Source organism: Tetrao urogallus (assembly GCF_951394365.1).
Source record: "Tetrao urogallus genome assembly, chromosome: 1".
NCBI lineage: Eukaryota > Metazoa > Chordata > Aves > Galliformes > Phasianidae > Tetrao > Tetrao urogallus.
Window position 1 is genome coordinate 57,723,940 of NC_136813.1, and position 23,537 is coordinate 57,747,476.

The following is a 23,537-nucleotide window of genomic DNA, read 5'->3' on the forward strand; positions in this document are numbered from 1 at the left end:
TACTTCTGATCAACTTAGAAAATGCAGGTTTCTTTTGGGAATTAAGTTCAGCCATTATTTTTAAATTTCTATTGATACATTTATGTTGGTTTTTGATACAGAAACACACAAGAACTTCCAGTCTTCACTATGACAGCTGTTCCTTAATCTCGCTCATTTACTCGGCAGCCAGGAGAAAGCAGTCAAAAATATTTCCAAAGTTGTGATTTCACAATATTTTTTTTTTCACTTTTCAACTCTGATATTACACTTATCCATTATAATTATGACACTATTTGTGTGCTTATTTCTGAGTGTAAATATTTAGAGTATATTTAGGCAATATACTAACAGCTGCCATAATATAAAAAAACAGAATTCCATGTCTTTGCTTCTGGATATAGAAGAGAAAGTAGGCAAAAAACCACATGGATTTGAACCACCTGAATTTCCTCCTAAAAAAAAAACAAAAAAAAACAACAAAACCCACCCCAAAACAAAAAACAAACAAAACCCCAAAATGCTAACTTCACTCCATACTGCCCCTGCATTTGTTTGATGGTGACTTTCCTTCTGTCCATCTGAATGCATAACGCAAGAACTTGGTTTGACTGAAAACAGAAGGTTGCTTAGTAATACTTGAAACTACTCTGTTAAAACTAAATGGCTGTTCTTCCCCTAAACATCTGGCTTCTAACACAAAAAATACAAATCCCCATACAGTACCTTCCCCTCAACTTTATAGCAATTTTCAGAATTGCACATTTTGATGTTTTTGCCATCTATTCCCTGGAAGACATACAAAACATCTCTTACAAGGTTTGCTTCAGTTATCTCAACAGAGCCTAGAAAGGAAAAAAAGAAAAAAAGTGCTTAGATTTGCCAGGAAAATTAAATTCAATTTAATGACAACTTTAAAAATGTATGTAGACGCTCAGCCAAATTAAAAAAAAAAAAAAAAAAAAAAGCTTGTAAAGAATAAATAAAGACATTTAATCCAACAAAGTGAAAGGAAAGTCAAGAACTCCTCAATACCTGGATCAGGTCAGGTAGTATGTTATATTTTAATGAATACTTCAACAAGTTTTAAACTTGCTATTTTTTCTGATCCTATCAACAATGCACGTTCTGAAGTAAGCTTTATAATAAGTTCACCCTTCTTAGAACAGTTGAAATACTTAACTGGGTCTTACAAGAATAATCTGTAGCTTAGAGTATATCAGAGTTAATTCAGAATAGAGAGTTGCTTATTTAAAAGCATCTTACAGTGTTGAATGTCACTGTTCAGTGTAAAAAGGTGAATAAAAATCAGTCCATCAGCTGCGTAACAACTACAGAAATGACCAGCAGAAAGCAGTATTGTTTGTGAATCTTTGATTTAGTAAAGCTTTTGCTATTCCAGCATTCATTCTGCCTTCTGGCTCATATCTACAGTTGGAGGTTAGATTACATTTGAGATTTAAAGGAAATAACAGATTGAGAAAGATGTTATACAGGCCACTGAAACTATTCCCACCTCCTCTGGGGTATAAAGCTTCATCTCTTTTCTTGACTTCACTTAACACATCAAGGATGAAGCAATTTCAACTATCCAGACCATCCAGAAATTGAGATGTTACAACATTCTGCTCCCAGATTTGACAGCACTCTTATCCTCATCACTTTACCTCTCATATAGATCCACCTACCCAGAATAAAAGCAACAACAAAAAAAAGGCATTCCTCTTTTAGCAAAAGTAGCCATTGCCTTAAGGTGCTATTCAAAACTCAAATTTCTTTCATAAACTCAAGAGATGCATAAGTGTAGCTACTCTCTTTTAGGAGCTCTTAGTGAAGTCGTAAATAGTACAGCAAAGCTCCCTGTCTATAATGTCTGTGTATCAATAACCCACAGCAAACAACTTTAAAAGAAAAAAAAAAAAACCCTTTTAATTAGAAGAAAAGATATTCACAGAAATATATCTTCTTGAAATATATCTTCTTGAAAATAGCCTTACGCATTCTGAGTGCAGTTCTACTACTTCAGCAAGCAACTACATGTGAAAGAACTGCTGGTCCTTATATCCGTTCCACAATCAAGAGTTGCAGTTGACCAGTTCAATGAAATAAGTCTCTACTACTCTTTGTAGCTATCAGGACAGCAAAAGTAGGAGGCAGTACTAGATTTGAGAGAGAGAAAAAGTGCACCCATTCCTTTCCACATCAACAGTAGTGTCAATTTGGTTTTAGCTGCCAAATCTCACCCTCATCTACAAGAGCACAACTCTGTTCTATTTGCTTTGTGTCCTATTAGCAGTTAAGAGATCTCAGCTGCATTTTAACATATTTGACCAGTTCAGCAGAAGCTGGTAGATAGACTATTGTGACTATTTATGATTTTTTACAGAAGAGTTATTAAACAAAAATAATAATAACAATAATAACATTTCTTTTCTTTTTTTTTTTTTCTTTTTTTTTTTTTTTTTGCCAGAGAGCAGTAGTAATGTAGCATGACTACTATTAACTCTCTTGTTCAGAAGTCTTCCATATAGTAAAAGTAGAGTGGGTTGAAACTTCCACAGCAGTTGCTGCAGAGATGACCTGCTAAACAGTTTATCCTCAGTTATACTTCTGTAAAATTAGAATACATCCTTTAGACATCAGTTTCAAGTTTACAGCCACTTAAAGGACTAAACTGGTTCTTTAACTAAAAATTTATCTATTTTTAATTTCACTGACAAGATTTTCGTAACTTCTTCAATTAAAATCACTATAAACTCTGTACTAATTTAAATAACAAAATAGGATTAAAAGTTCTATATTCTAATGCAGTTTCAAGTTTTGAAATACAGAATCACAAATGATTTGCTGTATTTCAGCAAGTTCTATTTGAGCTGTTGTTCTGACTTCCTAAAAGCGTAGCATCTTTTCATCTACACTAGAATGACCAAGAATGCAGCTATGATCACTTGATTCTGACAAACATTGCAACAAAGTCACAATCTTGTCAGCAGACCAAAATACCTTATCAAACCAAATATAGGAAAAATAAATTAAAACCAATCAAAGATACTGAGGCCACACAGACTACTCTATTGCATATTTACTTCTATCCTTCTATAAAATACATTTTAGAAATGTTCCTTGTAACATTCAACATGCTACAAAACTATTTCAAAAGCATTTTAAAAATGCTGGTGGCTATTAATACCAAAATTATTTCAGTTGTAGAAAGCTAACTTTAGCAGACACATCTGTGCTTACCACTTGTATCTCCTTCTCGCCTTGACCTTGGTACTCCACGTGAGACAGCATTTGAAAAGCCTTTTGAGGTAGTGCTTTGTAAAGAAGGCTGGCTTGCAGTTAGAGTCCATGCAAGACGTGACCCTAATTGCTGACGGAGGCAATCTCCAACACCAGGAGCTTGATAGGATTGTCTAAAAGGACAAAAGAAGGAAATATCTTCAAAACTTTGACTTATAGTTATCAACTAGTTATAAAGTTATACAAGTTATAAAAGATGGCCTTAGCTTGGGAGCAAGGAATGCCTCTGCTTTCCCACTCATTGCACTGTAATTCATGGTAAGGCCATGCATAGTACTCAACTCCATTGTAACTAATGAACAAGAACAAAGCCTACGAAACACTGCAACTCTGTTGCGTTCAGCATTTCTAAAGCCTCAACAGCACAATACTGAATTTAGCCTGTTACGGTTCAAAAAGAAGGTACATCAAGAAACAAAAGGCAATGTGTATAAAGAGAAGTACAGGAGGAATGATGCACAGAGCAATCTAATTTGGGTTGCCCAGCTAACTAGCTACAGGCCTAAGAAGAGAAAGTGAAATTGCTATGAAATGGTAATCATAGAATCATAGAATGGCCTGGGTTAAAAAGAACCACAATGATCATCTAGTTTCAACCCCCTGCTAGTGCAGGGTCACCAACCACCAGACCAGGCTGCCCAGAGCCACATCCAGCCTGGCCTTGAATGCCTCCAGGGATGGGGCATCCACAAACTCCTTGGGCAACCTGTCCCAGTGCGTCACCACCCTCTGTGTGAAAAACTTCCTCCTAATATCTAACCTAAACCTTCCCTGTCTCAGTTTAAAACCATTCTCCCTTGTCCTATCACAATCCACCTTCGTAAACAGCTGTTCTCCTTCCTGTTTATATACTCCCTTCAAGTACTGGAAGGCCACCATGAGGTCTCCCCGGAGCCTTTTCTTCTCCAAGTTAAACAAGCCCAGTTCCCTCAACCTTTCCTCATAGGAGAGGTGCTCCAGCCCTATGACCATCTTAGTGGCCCTCCTCTGGATTCACTCCAAGAGCTCCACTCTGTACTGGAGGCCCCAGGCCTGGACGCAGTACTCCAGATGTGGCCTCACAAGAGCAGGGTAGAAGGGAACAGTCACCTCCCTCTCCCTACTGGCCACTCCTTTTTTAATGCAGACCAGGACACTGTTGGCCTTCTGGGTTGCAAGCACACTGCTGGCTCATGTCCAGCTTCTCATCCAGCAGGAACCCCAAGTCCTTCTCCGCAGGGCTGCTCTCCAGGAGCTCTTCCCCCCGTTTGTATAAACACCTGGGATTTAGATGAAAAGTTGATTCTGTCATCACAAAACCCAACATAGATAATCTATTTTGACACAAATCTAAATACCATTTATCAGATGTCCAAGGATGCTAAACTGATGTTAAAACCAGTCACAGGATTTCTGCCGACTTCAATCTAAATATGGAGTTCTTATTCTTATAAATATGAATAGGTCATTATCTCTAAGACTGCTCATTACCACTGGGTAAGACCTTACATTAACAACAATCCTTGTCAGTTATGAAGTAGTTTTTTTTTCTTTTTTCTTTTTTTTTTTTTTTAAATAAACAATTTGTAATAGCAATGGGATTGTTATATAACTACCTAAAGATTAAAATATATATTTCCCAAGATAGGACTTATTCCACTCTCCTTTCATCTTAATAAGGAATCATATAGAAACCCTTATTTGCAAGGGAAAATCCCTTTGTAACCCAGAAGAAAAGACATCACAGTAGTCTCTAACATCTTTCTAACTAGCTGTATGAGTCATCAAAAGGGGTCTGAAAGATTGGCTAGCCCAGGAAAGCTTAAAATTGAACTGCACATCTTTAACAAATTCTTTAGAATTCTCATGCCTTTCATCCAATCAAATCAAAGAACACCCCAGTGAATTACACCATAAAAGATGAAGCAAAAAAATAATGATACGCAAATACAGTGATGTCACACAGAAGAAACACTGATAGATTTGGTCAGTGGTCAAATACCACACAAGAAGCAGTACTAATGCATGCATGGGAAAGAAGTACAAAGATCAGAGTTCCACTCAACACAGAAGGACCTAGTCTGTAGATTCTGCTGCCAGGAAACTCGTAAGTCATCAGGAAAAAAGAATTTGCAGCAAAAGGACACTGGCACAGACATCTCAGTAACTGCAGGATCCAAATAAAATCTCACTTCTTTTGAACAGTTTTCCACTGCTATTTCTGGTTATCTTGAAAGTACCCAATAAGCATTTTTCCTTTATCATGAAAAACATCAGAAATGAACGTGCAATCATAACAGTAATCAATACCTGCAAATTTGAACATTTAAGAAAAGACTTCATCTATCAATGATGTGCACTGTCTATTTAGTCAGCTTAGTACGCTGTACTCAAAAAGCAAATTTCACCTGAAATCCTGAGCTGACATGACAGAAAAGAATCCACCTATTTTGTGTCTTAACCAAAAGTTCTGCAAGACTTCCCTTTTCAAGTCTTCTTGTTAGCTTCCTTAGCCAGTAGCCACTATGAATCAGAAATATTAAAAGCCATCTGAAAGGCTAAGAAGAATCTCTTACTGCTGAAGAGCTAACTGTTAGTTTTATCTTCAATCACCTTAAAACATACAGTATGAAAGATAACTAACATGCTATAACATAATTTTCATATTGGAAGAAAAACTGTAAATTTCCCCTTCATTTATTTGTTGTATCTATGCAAAGCACTAAATACATCCCTACTGCTGCTAGGATGGTTCAATAGCGTATGACAGACGCAGTATTTCCAGCTTCACTAAGTCTGGTTAGGATGGAGTCTATTTTCATCATAGCAACATGTGGGGTGCTGTGTTACGGATTTATGTTAATCATAAAATCTAATTAATGCTTTTTTTTTTTTTTTTTTTTTTTTTTTTTTTTTAACTGTTACTGAGCTGGAAGGGGACACAATGAAGATGATGAATCCAAACCAACCAATGGGATATTTCATACAACATAATATGCTGAGCAAGCAAACATCAGGAGAAAGATGAAGACACAACATTGCTGGTTTTGCCATTTGTCTTCTCAAGGAACTGTTACCTGCTTTGCAGAAAGTGGCTAAGCATCTGTCTCCTTATGGGGCATTAAATAAATATTTTGCTTTGCTTGCACATACAGCTTTGATTCACATGTTAAACTTTGTTTACTTCAACCCACAACTTCTCCTCCTGTTGTCCTGACATGAGGAGTGGGAGCTGTGAGTAAGCTGGGTGGGTGTTTAACTGCTAGATCAGGTCAATCCAAAATGTTAGGAAAAAAAGCTGAAAGAAGCTTTGTCTCCTCAAGTTTCTCCATCACTTCCTGCTGTGTGTACCTAACGTAAGCAAGAAGTAACCAAACAGCTCAAATTCCCGCCCTGAGATTCAGAGATGTAGATTGACTAAAAGGTTAGTCTACCTTTCAATTTAACACATTAGATGAAACAGTCATAGCTAACTTAGTACTACTTTTGCTCTGTGCTACTTTCTCTGAAGAGTTCAATACTTTCTCTGAAGAGTTCAGTTGACTAAGACTGTTGTGGATGCCCCATCCCTGGAGGCAAGCAAGGCAAGGCTGGATGTGGCTCTGGGCAGCCTGGTCTGGTGGTTGGCAAACCTTCACACAGCAGGGCACTTGAAACTATATGATCATTGCAGCCCTTTTCAACCCAGGTCATTCTGTGATTTTGTGAGATGCCGGTCTCACTGGCCTGTTCAGTAGTATATTGGATGTACAAATGTAAATACCAGGGAAGGTAACTGCACTTCAAGATTAAACTTTAGGCCTGGGTAGAAAAGAACAAGCAAGAAAACTTGTCCACTCAAGATGCAACATTGTTTTAATATAGTACCCAAGTAGCGGAGAATATGCCTAAGAGCCAGATCTTGACTTGAAAATGGTAAACATCAAGTTTACTATTTCAGCACTGGCAGAGGAACACTTACTTCGTAAAAGGAGCTTGCCTGAGAAGAACTCTTAAGAAGTTTTGTTTTTTTGTTTTTTTTGTTTTTTTTTTGTTTTTTTTTTACAGAAGAAAAATAAAGGTGGTTTTAAAGGATTTCAAAAAACTAAGACATTTAAGACAAGATTTGGCATTAGAATCCAAGAGCAGATTCAGTAAAACATCAGCTGCACAACAGGCACTTAAGCTTATGAATAAATAAACTTGGCCAGCCAATTACAGTTTCAGATCATCATATAACAGCACCTGACATTCAGAAACTTCCAGCTGAACTCTTCCACCTACCGAGGAATCCCCAAAGGGATTCAACCAGAGAGAATGGGGGAAGGAACAAAATAAAACCAAAAAAACTCCAAAAGGAAGAATAAACAGCTCATTGCCAGTCTTCCCCAAACCCATCTATCAAACAGAAAGGCTTAATTTACCCTGGAAGGAGTGACTGTGGAGTTGGCGTTGGGCCATTTAGGGCATACAAGTTGATGCTGCTAATCCCACTGCTCCCCATGCTGCCAGAACTCTGGGCAGACTGAGCACTGCGGTCTTGGTAATTCAGCGGAAGGCTCTGAGGTCTGGCGTAGTAATAGGGAGTTGAGTGAGCATCCCGTGGCAACGCTTGAGCAAAAAGTGTGGCATAACTTGACACCTGAAAAGTGATTTGGAAAAAAGGAAAGAGATGTGAATAAGTCATGTCTTAATTGCACTGCAACAGTCAAGAATACAAGAAAGAACTGAAGATCATGATTATGCAACGAAAATAATTTTGTTACAATTAAGACAAAAAAGAAAGTCCCTGACTGTAAGGGAAAGTCCCTCTAGAAATACAGCTTATTTTTGCCTGTGAATTGTCATTAGCTATAGCTGCAAAAAAACTTTGGTGCTAGCAAAGCTGCAACTAAAGAAGGAATTTTCTTCTTATCATTCCACTTCAAACTTACTTGCACATGAACAGACATTACACCACCAAACAGAAACTAAAACCATCTAGCAAAGTCAGAAGTCAGACTACAAATGATAAACAGCTCATAATTTATAAAAATGCAAACACTTGTGTGCAAGATTGAGAGAAAGAATACATTTGACACAACCACACACACAACCTTGTTTCCAAAAGTGTTCATCAGGTCTGAATAGCAACTCTGTGACATCTCAACTAAGCAACAGATTTATTGTTTCTAGAAACTAACAATGTCTCTCACTTACCTTGTTAGATTGTTTACGTGGATCTTCACTGAGGCTAAGCAGGAGGTAGAGTATTGACCATTTATTTTTCAAAATGCCCTTTCAAACAAAACAAAAACAAAAAAACCAAGTTGGTCGTAACTCTCAATAGTTTTATGTTTCTTTTTTTAAGTCATCCAGTCAACTGTGCACATATAAATAACTTTACCACACAAATACAATTAACCTTCAGTAAACCAGGAATGTGCAATGTGGATTCCATAACAATATTATATGAACTTTCTCCACTGTGTTAAAACCATGAATTCTCTCACCTGCCCTAAAATCAGCAAGTATATTCAATTTAAAACTTATAGCTACTAAGAAAGACAATTATACAGAGCTGAACTTTGCTGGCATTCTTACATACATCACCATTTAAAACACCTTGGACTTGCATCTAACACCATAAGTAAAGACAACAAACTTCTGGTATGACTGTTAACAAACAGCATTTTCCACAAAGGTTCTTTCAGAAAAGAAGTCTTTTCTCCACTTTCCTCTTCAACTTTCTTAAGGGAGGTTTCAAAAGTTTGAAGCTGAAATAAAAATTAGGGCAATTTGACTGTTATACAGAAAAATAGCAGGCCCAGCACTGCTAGCTGCGTAACCGGAGGAATTGTCCTGCTCTGCACAGCCTCACCTTGAGGTACTGGGTGCACATTTAGGCATCAGAGTATAAGAAAGATGAAACTATTAGAGAACATCCAAAGAAAGGCAACAAAGACGAAGGGTCTGTAGGGCAAGGTGTGTGAGGAGCAACTGAGGCCCCTCGTTGTGCTCAGCGCAGAGCAGAAGAGCTGAGGGGAGGCCTGATGGCGGCTGCAGCTCCTCACAGGGAGCAGAGGGGCAGCGCTGAGCTCTGCTCTGTGTGACAGTGGCAGGGCCCGAGGGAACAGCATGGAGCTGTCAGGGGAGGGCAGCTGGGGGTCAGGGAAAGGGGCTGCACCACAGCGCCGTGGGCATGGAGCGGGATGCACAGGGCTGTGGGCACGGCCCCAAGCATTCAAGGTGTATTTGGACAATGCTCGCAGACACAGGGTTTGAAAGCTGGGTGCTCCTCTGTGGAGTTAGGAGACTTATTTGAGGATCCTTGTGTATTCCTTCCAGTTTAGGATATTTGTTTTTGTGGAAAAAGACAAAACAAAAAACCCACAAATGTACGAATGACAACTGGAAGTCTTATTTTATTAAGGCTCAGCATATTCTACCGTGCTGAACATTCAACTTTTATGAAGAAACCAGAACAGACTAGCAGTAGTCATTTTTCGCCTCCCTAAGCTAAATTTCTCTCCTCACATCTTTCCCTCCTTTAATTCAATATCCATTGTTCTCAACCATGGCCTTTCTATATGCCAACATTTAGTCAGGAAAACAACAGACAGTGTTCTCTGACAAACGCTGGTTTTAGCACAGCCATCACATTCACCAAGCACTTAACCTTGAACAACAAAGATCTGGAGTATTTAAAAACTCAGAAGCATGAGGACTCTTTAAATCTGAGATTAACTAAAAAAGTAGAAACTTACAAAGCCCTCCCTTAAAATGAGAAAATTCTTCAATTTCATATACTAAGAAAGTAAATACTTCTATTTTTACAGAGTTAATTTCTTCCTATAAAGTATCTTTTTAAAAACTGTAGTCAAAAAATTGTACCCTTTATTCTGTTCAAATTTAAAATGTTTAATTAAAAGCAAACTGCTGATATTTTTATATATACATACATAATTAAGATATACACCCAAGTTTATAATTTTTGAACTTTTCACAAAAATTATACAATGGTTGAAGCAGGAAAAGACCTCTGACGATCATCTATTTCAATACCTCTGCTCAAAAGCAAGACTATATACTGCAGACTACCCAGAGCTGTGCCTAGTCAGCTGTTGAATTCATTTCCAAGAACAGAGATTCCACACCTTTCCTTGGCAACCTGATCCAGTGCTCAATCTTCCTCTCAGTTAAAAAAAAAAGAAAGAAAAGGAAAATAAAGAAGTTACTGATCTGAGCACTATCCAAAAACAACTCTAATATCAAAAGAATATGAGTGTGCTTTCAGTTTCTTTACATGTTTATTACACTACCTGTGAACCGAGCTTTCTGTAGAGTTCTGAAAACAAAGCAGCATCTGCTTCCCTTCTTTGTCGCACAACTGAAAGAGATAAATATAGATGAAAAGAACTACAACAAGAATAATAGTCATGTCAGAAACTATATTTTATTTTGGTAAATAGGAAAACATAACCAAGAAAGCATAACGATGCTTAACTGTTTTGCATTACTTACTCAGACTTATGAGTTTTTTTTCACATTATCTGCATTCCTACCCTTCAAAGTTCTTGCACAGGATACGACAAAATGTAAGTAGTAACCGTTTCTCTTACAGCAACAAAGATATTTTTCCAAAGATACATATAACAATAAAAAGCCCTTTTAAAATCAAGCGTGCCTTTCTGTAGGGTTTGGGAATCAGCACATAACTGAAAGCAGATATGGGTTAAGAACACTATAAAGCAACTCATTAAAACTATCATTCCTTTCTTGCTTTCACTGCCTAATACAGAAATAAAGTAGCAATGCCACTTGTTCTAAGTTAAGAAGAATTTCAAGGTCGTAGAACTTCAATATATAAAGGAAAGTAAGTTTTGATCCCTGTCTGTTATGTAACAGAAGTCTTTGCTAAGAGGAGTATTTTTAAGCTTAAAGACATCTTCAGAAAGCCAACTTTACACCAGAAAGAGTCATGTATAAAAAAGGTAAGGCAAACATTAAAGAAACATTAATCATAAAACAGTTGCTGCTAGACAACAGAAATGCTAATTAGTATTAAAAGGCACTGCCATGTACTTTTTTTTTTTAAATCAATTAAATCACCTACCACATAGTAACTCCAAAATAAATGTAAAGTTGGGGGATATATCCAGTCAGTTATTCCATGACACTAAAATCAGCCTACAAGCTGAAATTGAGGAGATGGAGGATGATGGAGATAATCAACTTCACTGGGGCAACAGGCCCCAGCAGAAGAAGCGTATACACTGCAGTGCTGCCTAGTGCTGGCCAAAAGATACAGAAACTCAAGCAGGAAAGTGTATACTGTAGAATACAGGGTTTTACAGCTGTATCTAGAGAAATTCTGATGAGCTTATTTGTCTGTGAGTAAGTAGCGGAAGCCCTGCATTACCAAAAAAAATACAAAGGTACTTCAAAAGGTTACAACCACAGGCTTCAGTTATTCTAATTCAATCATCCTGACCAAATGTTCAAAGTTCCTGAGCACAAATAGAAGCTTTAATTTAATCAGTAACTGCTCCTGAACATCCTACTGTAGAGCTGAAAGCATTACTTGGCTTTATAAGAATGCCTCACGCTCCAATGGGATTAAGAGCTCAACACTCAGAGCAGCACAGAGCAGAGCGGAATGTAACTGCAATAACTTACTGTCACAGTCTAATGTTTTGGCTTTGGGAAGATTGTTGTAAATAAACTTCTAGGAAAACAAAAGGCAAGAAATATCAGGTAAGTTGCATGAACAGTGATTCCATCCATCCCCAGGATGGTCATTCATTAAGATTCACGTGCTCATACGTGCTCATGAAGTTAATTGTGCAAAAGCATACCTCAAAGGCATCAGTCTTCCAAAAAGAAATATGAATTTATGAAGTCAGAATAATATTAAAATGAAAGAAAAGTAATGTAAATTGCTCTTTATTTCTGTGGTGGCTAAGATGGAAAGTCAATGGCTTGTACAAAAGCAAGGGAAATTTAAACTGAGCATCTGAACTCAGAAGAGCAACTGGGGGATTCATAGAATTGCCATCACAAGATTTTCAGGGGCAGGCAATAACAACAGTAATCAGTATTAGGTGAGGCAGAACATTTCCACCTTCAGAGGAATAAACAGAAACGCACGTACGTTCTTTCTTGATTTTCTCTGCCACGAGAAATTCATCCCGTTCGACAGTAGGAGCAAAATTGCTTCCAATAACTCTCACTGCATACTGGAACTGTTGGGCTGCATCAGCTAAAAAAGAAAAAAAAAAAAAGGGAAACCCACTCAGTTAAGCAGACTGCTAAAGCACTGTTAAAAGAAAAAAAAAAAGCAAAGAAGTTAAAGGCACAAGATTACATAGCTGTGAATGAACTTGGCATAAAGCGTACTCAGCTTAGATCAGATACTGTTATATTATGCTACTCAGATACACTTCTAACCAGAGGGCAGTGAAGTCCAGCTTACCCTGGGGGAGATTAACAACAGTTCAAACACACCTGTACACACTCTGCAAATTAAACATATGCAATTTAATATTTCCCATGCTGTGCTGGTTGAAGAGACACTTAGGCCTGCTCAGCTATTAGATTTCAGGAGGCTCTGCAGCACCCAACAGTCTGAAAAGCTGTGCAGGACTTGCCACAGTCACGCAATTCGGCCTGCATACAGAAAACATTGCTGTGATTGTTCCTAAGGAAAATAATGTTTAGAAATTAACTTTCACATCCACTTCCACTATTCTCTCTTATCACCCTTTAAATTAAAAAATAATAACATTAAAACGATTCCCTGAGGTCTCCATGAGAGGACTGGCAGAACAAACTTCAAATAACCTTCCCTGAGGGGGTTCAGAATGTAGCATAAGCTCAGCAGTAAAGCATTCTCTTTGGTCTGCCAGCACAGCTTTAGCAATATCAGACACCACCTCCTGCCCAGCCTGCAGCCAGATAGCATGAATGAACAGATGTGGAGGATGGAAGATCTGAGAAATTTCTGAAGAGCCACAAGGAATAATAGCACAAGCTGGCAGTACTGCAGCTGAATAATTCTGAAGTATTTCTGAAGATACAACTTAAAATAGAACTCTACAAAAAAAAAACAAAAACGTAACCTTGGTGGATTTACAGACTTCCTGTACATCTATGATCCCGCAGTATATCACAAAATGTATATCTTAACACTTTCGTTTTCCCTCCAATTTTACAGCAACTAACAATGCACAGCTTTGCCTTGCAAGCAATGATGTATTCACTGTGTTGATACAACTTTCTTTCCCCCCTCCTCCCCAAGAAAATTTAAAGAAAACGTAAGTCAGCATTTCAAAAAGGTTAAAATGCTGTGTTTCCTCTCTGCTGTTCCCTGTGTTTCTACAATTTAAGGTCAAATTCAAACAAACATACAACTGAGTTTACTATCTTCAGTCATCTGCTGCAGGGATTACAAAATCCAGCAGAGATATATACAGTCTCCAAAGGCTCTCCGGAATTTTATTTCTCCATAAGAACTGACTCAGGATGACAGCTACACACAGCTGTAAGGCGCTTTTTTTGTTGTTGCTCTTGTTTGGTTGTGCACACCTGTGTGAGAGACTGATATCATAACTGGGACTTACCTCCTAGCTAATGGAAGAAAAATCTTCAACTTGGCTATTTATATGTTTTCCAATCTCCCTCCGACACTAGAATTTAAGACTACGTGTGCTCTTTGCATTGCAATAGAATATTGATGATGAGAGAAGCAGAAATATGTGTGAAGATCTCCAGATAGAAGTTTTAGAGATTTAAACTTAAGTCCTCAGGCTAATAAAAGCACAATAGATATGTTATCAACAGTAAGTAGCAGGGTTGTTTTTTTCTGTAATAGGAAAGCTTTAACAAAGCTCATAAATAACCTCATAAACAACCTTCTATGTCAACATTAGCGATAGCAAAACTAGTTAAAGCACAGAAACCTAGCCAAGTTTTTCCATACTGTCCTAACAAGGCATCTGAGAAAGGTCTCAAGTCAAAAACTTACAATTCCATTAAGGAATGCTGCAGATTAACTGTGCTACATGACTAACGGTATGGTTCAAAGAAATCCACTCCTTACACCATAGAATGGCTTGGGTTGTAAGTGACCTCAAGGATCATCAAGCTTCAACCCCTCCACCACAGGCAGGGCCACCAACCTCCACATTTAATACTACACCACATTTAATACTAATACACATACAGATTTGCACTGGAAATTCAAAAGTACCATAGTAAGACTTCACGTTTCAATTTATACAGATTTTCTTGTCTCATTCATACAGAGTCCAAATTGTCACACAAGGAGAACACATCGCTAAGGAAGGCTCCTCAGCAGCAGATTATTTGTTATGAGTGTGTAACATAACTTCACCTGTAGTGCTTAAATGTAATTTAATTCAGATGTCTGTCAGCGGAATAAAGAATCACGTCATTCACAACTAACAGACGTATTTAATTGCCTCAAAGATCATTAAGATGGCAAGCAAGCGTAAAATACATAGCCGTGTGTCAATATATGTGTACACACTTTCCCATCAGAAAGTGATTCAGTATGACTGTCTCACCCTAGAGCAGAGCAAGCTATCAATAATTCAATATCTACCATCTACCCAACCATTTACACTTTCCTACAAACAACACAGGATTCAAGATGAATTACAGCCAAAGGCAGGTGACATTTTAAAGTCATAGAAAGTATAAGTGGACCATGGAGAAGCAATGCATAAGAAGAATGTGGTGGAGACACAGCACAAGATGAAATTCAAAGGAAGTGTTCATGAAAAAGGAAGATAACTTGGCCATTATATTTACAAGAAGCCTGCAGTTCAGAATGCAAGCTAAAACTCCAGGACAACTGTTTTTAAAAGAAGTTCAATAAATCAGACAGTAGTTAGTTTCTTGAAGAAAGCAAACTCTCTCCACTAGTAATTCTTCTAGCCAGCTGTCTCTCCCCACTCAACACTTCATAAAGTCATTGTGAAACAATGACACTCTAAATCACATGCAATGGTCCACACGTGGCTTTGAATGACTACTGCTGGAAACTACTCAAACACAACCACTGTAATCTAAGACATGCTCAAGAAAAAATGCTCACTAGAAAGGAGTCTGTACATAACATGCCAGTGCTTGTGGGAGGGCGATGTGCTAGTAAGATTTGTACCCTGGTGAAGGAAGAGGACAACACACCTTTATGTAGGAAGAACACAAGGGCTGCGATGAGGTCGGTGGCTACAGAAACACCTGAACATGGTCAAGAGAGTATTAGAGCTTATCCCACCCAAAAGGTGGCCTAGCTGAGGTGCATTTACACTGCATGCAGCATGGATAACAAACAGAAGGAGCTGGAGATCCTTGGGCGGTTGGATAACTATGATACAGTTGCCATTATGGAAACAAGGTAGGATGACTCACACAGCTGGAGTGCTGTGACTGATGGCTACTGACTTTTGAAAAGCCATAGGCAAAGCAGGAAAGGCAGTGGTATAGCCCTCTGTGTTAAGAAAGAATGCAAGTGCACGGAAATTAATGATAGTGATTATAGGGTTGAGAGCTTATGGGTCAGAATAAAAGCAAAAGCCAATAAGACTGACATTATCATGGGAGTCTGCCACAGGTCACCCAACCAGGATGAAGAAGTGGATAAGATATCTCATAGATAGCAGGGTGAGGTCTTGAGATCTCTCCCCCTTGTTCTTGTGGGGGACTTCAACTTCCAAGACAGCTGCTAGATTTATGATACAGCACATAGGGAACAGTCCCAAAGGTTCCTAGAGCGCGTGAGAGATAACTTCCTGACATAGCTGGTGAAGGAGGCAACAAGGGGAAGCAAAATCCTGGACCTGCTGTTTGTTAACACAGAAGATCTCGTGGGGGATGTAAAGGTTGGAGGCCACCAGGAGCAAAGAGATCATGAAATGATAGATTTTTCAGTCCTTGTTGAACCACAGAGGGGAATCAGCAGAGCTGCTACCGTGGACTTCCAGAGAGCAGACTTTGGTCTCCTTTGGACCATGGTTTAGAGAGCCCCTTGGGAGGTAGCTCTGGAAGGCATAGTAGCCGAGGAAGGCTGGGAACACTTTAAACAAGTGTTATAGTTTTATGATTTGTTACCAGTATTCCACATCATAATATCACATAGTGCACTGAGAGTTAGAGTTAATGCTCCAGTTCCAGAAGAGAATAACTATACCTCCTAGAGGACTGTTTGTTGTTCTGTTACCATTTCCCCCCAGAGGGAAAGATAAAAAAAACTGATTGCAGATCATGAGATTCCCCTTCTTTTTGACCACCTGACTCATCCCTGTTGTGGGTGCCGTATCAACTCAGCTTACTTAGAGTAAGGCCTTAAGCTTTTCAGACACTCGTTTAATCTTATTTATTAGCTCCAATTCTAATTATATTGTACCATAGCATGTTATTTTGCATGCCAATAACTTATTCAGTAAATCAGTTTGTTGCTCCTCAGATCATTGCTTCTGTTTTGTTTTTAGGCCCAGCTCTTCATCCCTTTTCCCAGGGCATGGGTCCATGGTTCCCCTCCTCCCCCCTCCCCCCCCATTAGCCATGGAACCAGGCTGAAGCAGCCCATAAACCATCGACAGGAAGTTTATTTCAAAAGTGCAGGAGCTGACCACCCCAAATCACAAAAGATGAGCTGATGGGGAAGGAGACCCATCTGGCTGAACAGAGGCCTTTAGCAGGAACTCAGGAACAAAAGGAAAGTTTACAGTCCTTGGAAGATGGGGCAAGCAACTTTTAATCCTCATAAGTATGTAGTGAAGCTGTGCAGGGAGAAAATTAAAAAGGCCAAAGCCAGCAAGTACTGAACTTAATCACTAAGATGAAAGACAACAATAAATATTTCTATAAATATACCAATAGTAAGAGGAGGGCAAGAGAGAATCTCCATTCCTTATTGGGTGCAGAGAGCAACACAGTGACAAAGGATAAGGATTAGGCAGAGGTGCTTAATGCCTTCTTTGCCTCAGTCTTTAATAGTAAGACTTGTTACTCACTGGGAACGCAGCCCCTTGCACTGGTAGACAGGGATAGGGAACAGAATAGGCCCTGCATAATCCATGGTGAGATTTTTGGACCTGCTCCAAAAGCTGGATGCTCACAAGTCCATGGGGCTGAATGGATTGCACTGTGGAGTGCTGAGTGAGTTGGCGGATGTGGTTGCAAAGCCACCCTCCATCATTCTTCAGCAGTCCTGGCTATCCACGGATGATCCAGTGGACTGGAGACTGGCAAATGTGATGCCCATCTTCAAAAAGGGCCAGAAAGATGATCCTGATAGCTACAGACCTATCAGACTCACCTTGATGCCAGGGAAGGTTATGGACTGGATGATCTCAGGAGCCATCATGGATCCATTAAAGGTCAACCACGGTATCAGGCCCTGTCAGCACAGGTTTATCAATGGTAGATCCTGTTTGACAAACCTGATTTCATTCTATGACAAGGTGACCCACTTAGTGGATGAAGGTAAGGCTGCCGATGTGGTCTACCTGACTTCAGTAAGGTCTTTGACACTGTCCCCCACAACATCCTCGTGGAGAAGCTGGCTGCCCACGGTTTGGATGGGCACATGCTCTGCTGGATGAAACACAGGCTGGATGGCCAGACCCAAAGAGTGCTGGTCAATGGAATTAAATCCAGTTTGCAGACGGTCACAAGTGGCATCCCCTAGGGCTCTGTACTGGGGCCGCTCCTATTCAGCATCTTTATCAGTGATCTTGATGAGGGGATTGAGTGCACCCTCACTAAGTTTGCACTAAGCTGGGAGGGAGTGTTAATCTGCCTGAGGGGAGAAAGGCACTACAGAGGGATCTGGATAGACTGGATCATTGGCCAAGGTTAACTCTGCGAGTTTCAATACGGGTCAATTAAATAGGGTCCTGCATTTTGGTCACAACAACCCCAAGCAACCCTACAGGCTTGGGGAAGAGTGGCTGGAAAGCTGCCTGACAGAAAGGGTGTACTGATGGACAGCCAGCTGAATATGAGCCAGCAGTGTGTCCAGGTGGCCAAGAAACCCAACAGCATCCTGCCTTGTATCAGGAATGGTGTGGTGAGCAGGACTAGGGAAGTCATCCTGCCCATGGACTTGGCACTGGTGATGCCTCACCTCGAGTGCAGCGTTCAGTTTTGGGCACCTCAGTACAGAAAGGACATTGAGGTGCTGGAGCAGGTCCAGAGAAGGGCAACAAGGCTTGTGAAGGGCTTGAAGAATATATCTTACGAGGAGAGACTGAAGGAACTGAGGCTGTTCAGTCTGGGGAAAAGGTCTCCCATCTCACTAAGGGAGACCTTATTGCTCTCTTCCAGTATCTGAAAGGTAACTGTGGTGAGAGTGGAATTGGTCTCTTCTCACCAGTGACAGGATGAAGGGAAATGGCCTCAAGTTGTGCCAGGAGAAGTTTAGGTTGGATACTGGGAAACACTTCTTTACAGAAAGGATTGTTAAGCACTGGAGTTGGCTTCCCAGGGAGGTGGTGGAGTCACCATCCCTGGATGTGTTTAAAAATCATTGGATGTGGTGCTCAGGGCATGATTTAGCGGAGGGTTGTTAGAGTTAGGGTAGGATGGTTAGCTTGTGGTTGGACTCCATGATCTTTAAGGTCTCATCCAACCCAGCAATTCTATGATTCTATGATCAAAACTGTAAAACTTAACTGCCACACTCAGCTGCTCTCTTACTTATGCTTTTTAGCTGTATCAAAGTTTTATCAGTATGAATTACTATCAGAAAAAAAACCAAAACAACTACATTAATATTATTCCATACAGAATCACTGAGCAGCTTTGGTTAGAACTGACCTTAAAGATCATTATGCTCAAATCCCTGTTGTGGGAAGGGCTGCCACCCACTAGATCAGGCTGATAAACTAATAGAAAAAACTGAGAAGCTAAAATGCCAGTGTAGAATGCTGTTCTACACTGTTCCTAGTTTAAGCTAGTTATGTGTAACAAAAAACCAAACAAGTTATAAAATGTAAAAACATTCTCTTCATGTTAATTTTAAACATTTGAAGTATGCTGCTAAATTTTTAATTAGCAGTCCTTTTAGTTATCCACATCCCTCTCATACAAAAGGAGAAACAGAAACAATTGCAGAAACAGATTTGAGGATGGTCCCATTGACTTACCAGCAAACATGGGCAGGCAGTCTGCCTGGAATTCCTTGCTGTGACTTTCTTCTAAATTATCAACTTGCATTTGCTTCTGTTATTACATGCATTTCAATCTCCATCTCAATTTTTTAAGGAACTCTGTATTCTCTCTCCCATGAAAATTAAACATTTATGCCAATAGATCTGAACTTAAATAATAAAAATGCAACAGGAAAACCTCTGAGATTATACATACTAAATTAAGACCGTAGAGCAGACTTTAGATAGCAAACTGTTGCCTAAAGACTCAAATACCACCTTCTAGAGCATGCTCACCTCCAGAAGCACTAAAGGAGTCTGGCATAAAAAAATCTTTTTATGATTCAAAACCAAACAGACATAGCCTGACTAGGAACTACAGTACTGTTTGATGTACTCTTACAACTGTCATGCTAGCATAGCAGTGTACAAAGTAGGACTGCCTAAGACTTCCCAGAGGTTTCTGAAAAGTAGCCAAGCTTTGTCAGGAGCATTAAATTCACACTCACAGAGCAGCATGCAACCTTGTTTAACTGCTGGAGTCCCCAAGCAGGGATAACTGAAAACTGAATACCTCAGTTTGCCCAAAAACAATCACAAGCCCTATGCAGGAAACTCTCGTCCCTTGGAAACAAAGGAAGCTATCCATATAGCAGATGATCTCAGAAACAGACAGAGAGAGAAGGCAGATCTGCTACTGGGAACCTCTTGTGGTCACACTGCATTCTAATACAAATTCACTTCAACATGGATTTTCAATGAGTGGCCTTGAGTACTGGGTGCAGTTTTGGGCATCAAAGTGCAAAAAGGACATACAGCTATTAGAGAGTATCCAAAGGAGGGCTGAAAACATGGGGAAGGGTCTGTAAAGCAAGGTGTGCGAGGAGCAGTCGAGGGCCCTGGGTGTGCTCAGCGCAGAGCAGAGGAGCTGAGGGGAGGCCTGATGGCGGCTGCAGCTCCTCACAGGGAGCAGAGGGGCAGCGCTGAGCTCTGCTCTGTGTGACAGCGACAGGGCCCGAGGGAACGGCATGGAGCTGTCAGGGGAGGGCAGCTGGGGGTCAGGGAAAGGGGCTGCACCACAGCGCCGTGGGCATGGAGCAGGATGCACAGGGCTGTGGGCACGGAGCCCAGTGCCAGAGTGCAAGGAGCACCGGGATACCACCCTCAGACACAGGGTTTGAATGCAGGGTGGTGCTGTGTGGAGCCAGGAACTGTACTCGATGATACCTGTGAGCTCCTTCCAACTAGGAATATTGTGGCACTATGGTCACAGGCAGGAGCTAGAGAACGTCCAGCAGATAAGGGACTCAGACTTGTTGAAGGCTTCAAGCACAGCACTGCAGGCTGCACACACAGATATCATCACCCACATCAGCTACAGCACACTCCCATAGATGTTATATGAATGGAATCCTTCAGCTCCTGCTGATGCCATGGCTTCCGCATGAACATAATAGCAAACAAGCACTGAGAACAAGCACAACCAAGCAGATGAAGCCCTCTGAAGCACAGAGAGGTCCAAGGAATGCACAAGCAGGAAGATCCATTAGATCATCTCAACTCCTTTCCATTATTAGTCCACAACATTTTTCCTAATTGCTTTCATAACTTGCTTTTCATTTGAGTGCTTATTCTAGGAGGGTACCAAAAGCTAGAATTTCAAGCCAAGTTCACAGCAAGATAACTACACAAGTGCATAAAGATGATTGTCTGCACTTAGCTTTTGCTTCTTGTTACTGGTTTATTTAAAAAAAAAAAAAAAAAAAAAAACACAAAACAAAACACAACTTCTTACTGGAATTTGAATTTCAATCTCCTAAGTAGCTAAGCCTCTTTTCCTATGCTGAAAGGTATTCAGAGTTAAAAGCTTGAAGAACAAGAAGCTACTGGTTGCTCCCCTGCCACCAGGGCACATACATGATACTCTAAAACAGAGGACACTGGCAGCAACACAGCTCCCTTATTGTCTCAATTTGTCCCTTGGTTCCCTTGGTCCCAGAAAAGAAAAGGAGACTCAGGCGAAAGACACAAGAGGAAAAAAAACCAACAAGTTTGAACACCTTCCATGACTGGGATTTCTCCCACAGAAACTTTGTATTACAGTCTCCCAGAACTGTCTACCAATAGCTGGGTTGATGGCCAGCTAAAAAAACAGTTCCCTGTTCCCTGAGAAACTTGGTGTCAGAAGTGCTTGGGTCTCTTGTATCACAAGAATAAAGAACAGGTAAGGATAGTCTGCCTATCTGCCAAACACAACGAACTATAGCAACAGTAAACATAGCAGAGAGCCCACACAATTTTTAGTCAATATTTTAATAAATCCTTCAGTAGGAGCTGACAGAGTCAAGCAAATCCTCAGATAAGCGAGCAGACACAGTGCATTTTGCAAGCGGCACAAGGCAGCCTACCATGACTTTGGGCAGAATTTCCCTTTTCTTTATCAAGTACACAAGCCATCTTAAGTATGTGAGTGGAACCCAAGCATACTGGAATAGATTCAATACTTTTTTTTTTTTTTAATACCTGTATTCTCTTCCATGCTTTCTGCAAGCAATGCTTCCAAATAAAAATCACACTCCTGACAGAAGGAAATGCATTGGAACTAAGGCTTCATCCAAAGTCAGGGGAAGCATCCCACTTTTTCCCAGTACTCACACCATGAATGGTAAGCATGGAGCTTTGTGCTCTCACACCCTATGTGTCATAGGCCTAAATAAGATACTCAACATCAAGAAACCATCCCAGATTAAGCTCAGGTTGCAGTTCCTCTCAGAACTAAGGAAAAGTCATCAGGAAAACAGGACCCAGCAACACAGTATCAATAGCATAGAAATAATGGCCGCAAAGAGAGCTCTTCTACCCCAATAAATTAAAAATAACAATAGTCTAAGGTAGAATTAACACAATAATTACAGATTTTAGGCAGTGAAATGCTACAAGTGCCCTTGCGCGTGAACATATACACTAATTGAATAATAAAACATTTTCCAAAAGAAAAATGAAAAACAGCTTTCAAATAAAAGCTATTATAGTATCTTTGAATGGAAGGCTGCTGTGAAATACCTTTTCATATATAACCAGACTAAAATAAATGTGATTACATAAAAGCATAAGAGGCGTTACACAGCTTGTAAGCTAACACTGACTCGAAGGAGGCTGGGGAAGAGTAGGAGCTGAAAAAGCTTCACACCAGAAATTCCTGACACTGAATTGTTAGACAGTGACAATTCTGGAAGTGGGAACTTACGGTGGTTTTGGAGATTCAAACAGACAATGCTGAGGGTAACTGAATGCAGACCTCTGAAAGCACAGAGGGGGGAGAAAGAGAATGGAGTACACTTAGAGCTCATCTCTTGTTTTCCATACTTCAAGGAGCAGGAATACAGTCAGTTCAAAGTTGTTCAATGCTGTCACGCAAACACCTCAAGGTAACCTGGGGTGACTTTCCAAGTGACAGTGGCACGAAAGGAGGAAAAGAACATACCGGACTTCACAACTACAAAAAGGGGAAGAAGCCATCACCCACACGTGGAAAAGGCGATCACGAAAGCTTGGCCACGAATCGGGAGCAGCGCTCACAAAGAGAGCAACTCTAAGGGCGGAGGAGCGGACGCAGCTCTCTCTTTCCGCCTCCCCGCCACAGAGAGCGGAGCCATCCATCGCCTGGGCTGCACCACGCACAACTTACGCAAGCGGCCGAGGCTCCCTCCCGCCTCACCAACCGACACAGCGGCCCCGAGCTGAGGCCGGAGACGAGACAGCGGAACGCGGCTCCGGCGACCACCCCCGCCCTGACGGTCTCAGCGACCCGGAGCTGAGGAAAGCCGTTACCTTCGCTCTTGCCCAGGATGCGGCAGCAGAGGTTCTGCAGCAGAACATTGGGCGATTTTTGGTCCGGGGACGCCATCGCCGCCCAGCAGGACGGAAAAGCGGGGCGGTGGCGAGCGGCGGCAGGCAAGGAGGCAGGCGGAGAGGCGGCGCCGGCAGCCCCGTGCAAGCAGCCGGCTGCACGCTGGGCCGCTGCCTACGGCGCCATTTTAACAGAACCGCCGAAAGCCGCAGCGGCGTCCGCTCCGCACCCACAATGCCCCGCGCGGGGGGCGGCATCGCTGCGCGCTGCTCCCAACTCCCTCCGCC

The 23,537-nt window shown here is 40.7% G+C and overlaps 1 protein-coding gene across 1 annotated transcript in view; it reads right to left on the reverse strand.

The window, feature by feature from the left end:
* Positions 1 to 23,307, reverse strand: part of TUBGCP3 (tubulin gamma complex component 3) — a gene marked incomplete at both ends in the record, with an annotated part of 44,936 nt that extends 21,629 nt beyond the window's left edge. The window contains 7 exons of the mRNA XM_079548694.1: positions 706 to 824; positions 3,223 to 3,395; positions 7,665 to 7,882; positions 8,440 to 8,517; positions 10,542 to 10,609; positions 12,374 to 12,481; positions 23,232 to 23,307. Coding sequence (XP_079404820.1) covers positions 706 to 824; positions 3,223 to 3,395; positions 7,665 to 7,882; positions 8,440 to 8,517; positions 10,542 to 10,609; positions 12,374 to 12,481; positions 23,232 to 23,307 — 840 coding nt within the window. The remainder of the gene's footprint in view (positions 1 to 705; positions 825 to 3,222; positions 3,396 to 7,664; positions 7,883 to 8,439; positions 8,518 to 10,541; positions 10,610 to 12,373; positions 12,482 to 23,231) is intronic.
* Positions 23,308 to 23,537: the final 230 nt, after the last annotated feature.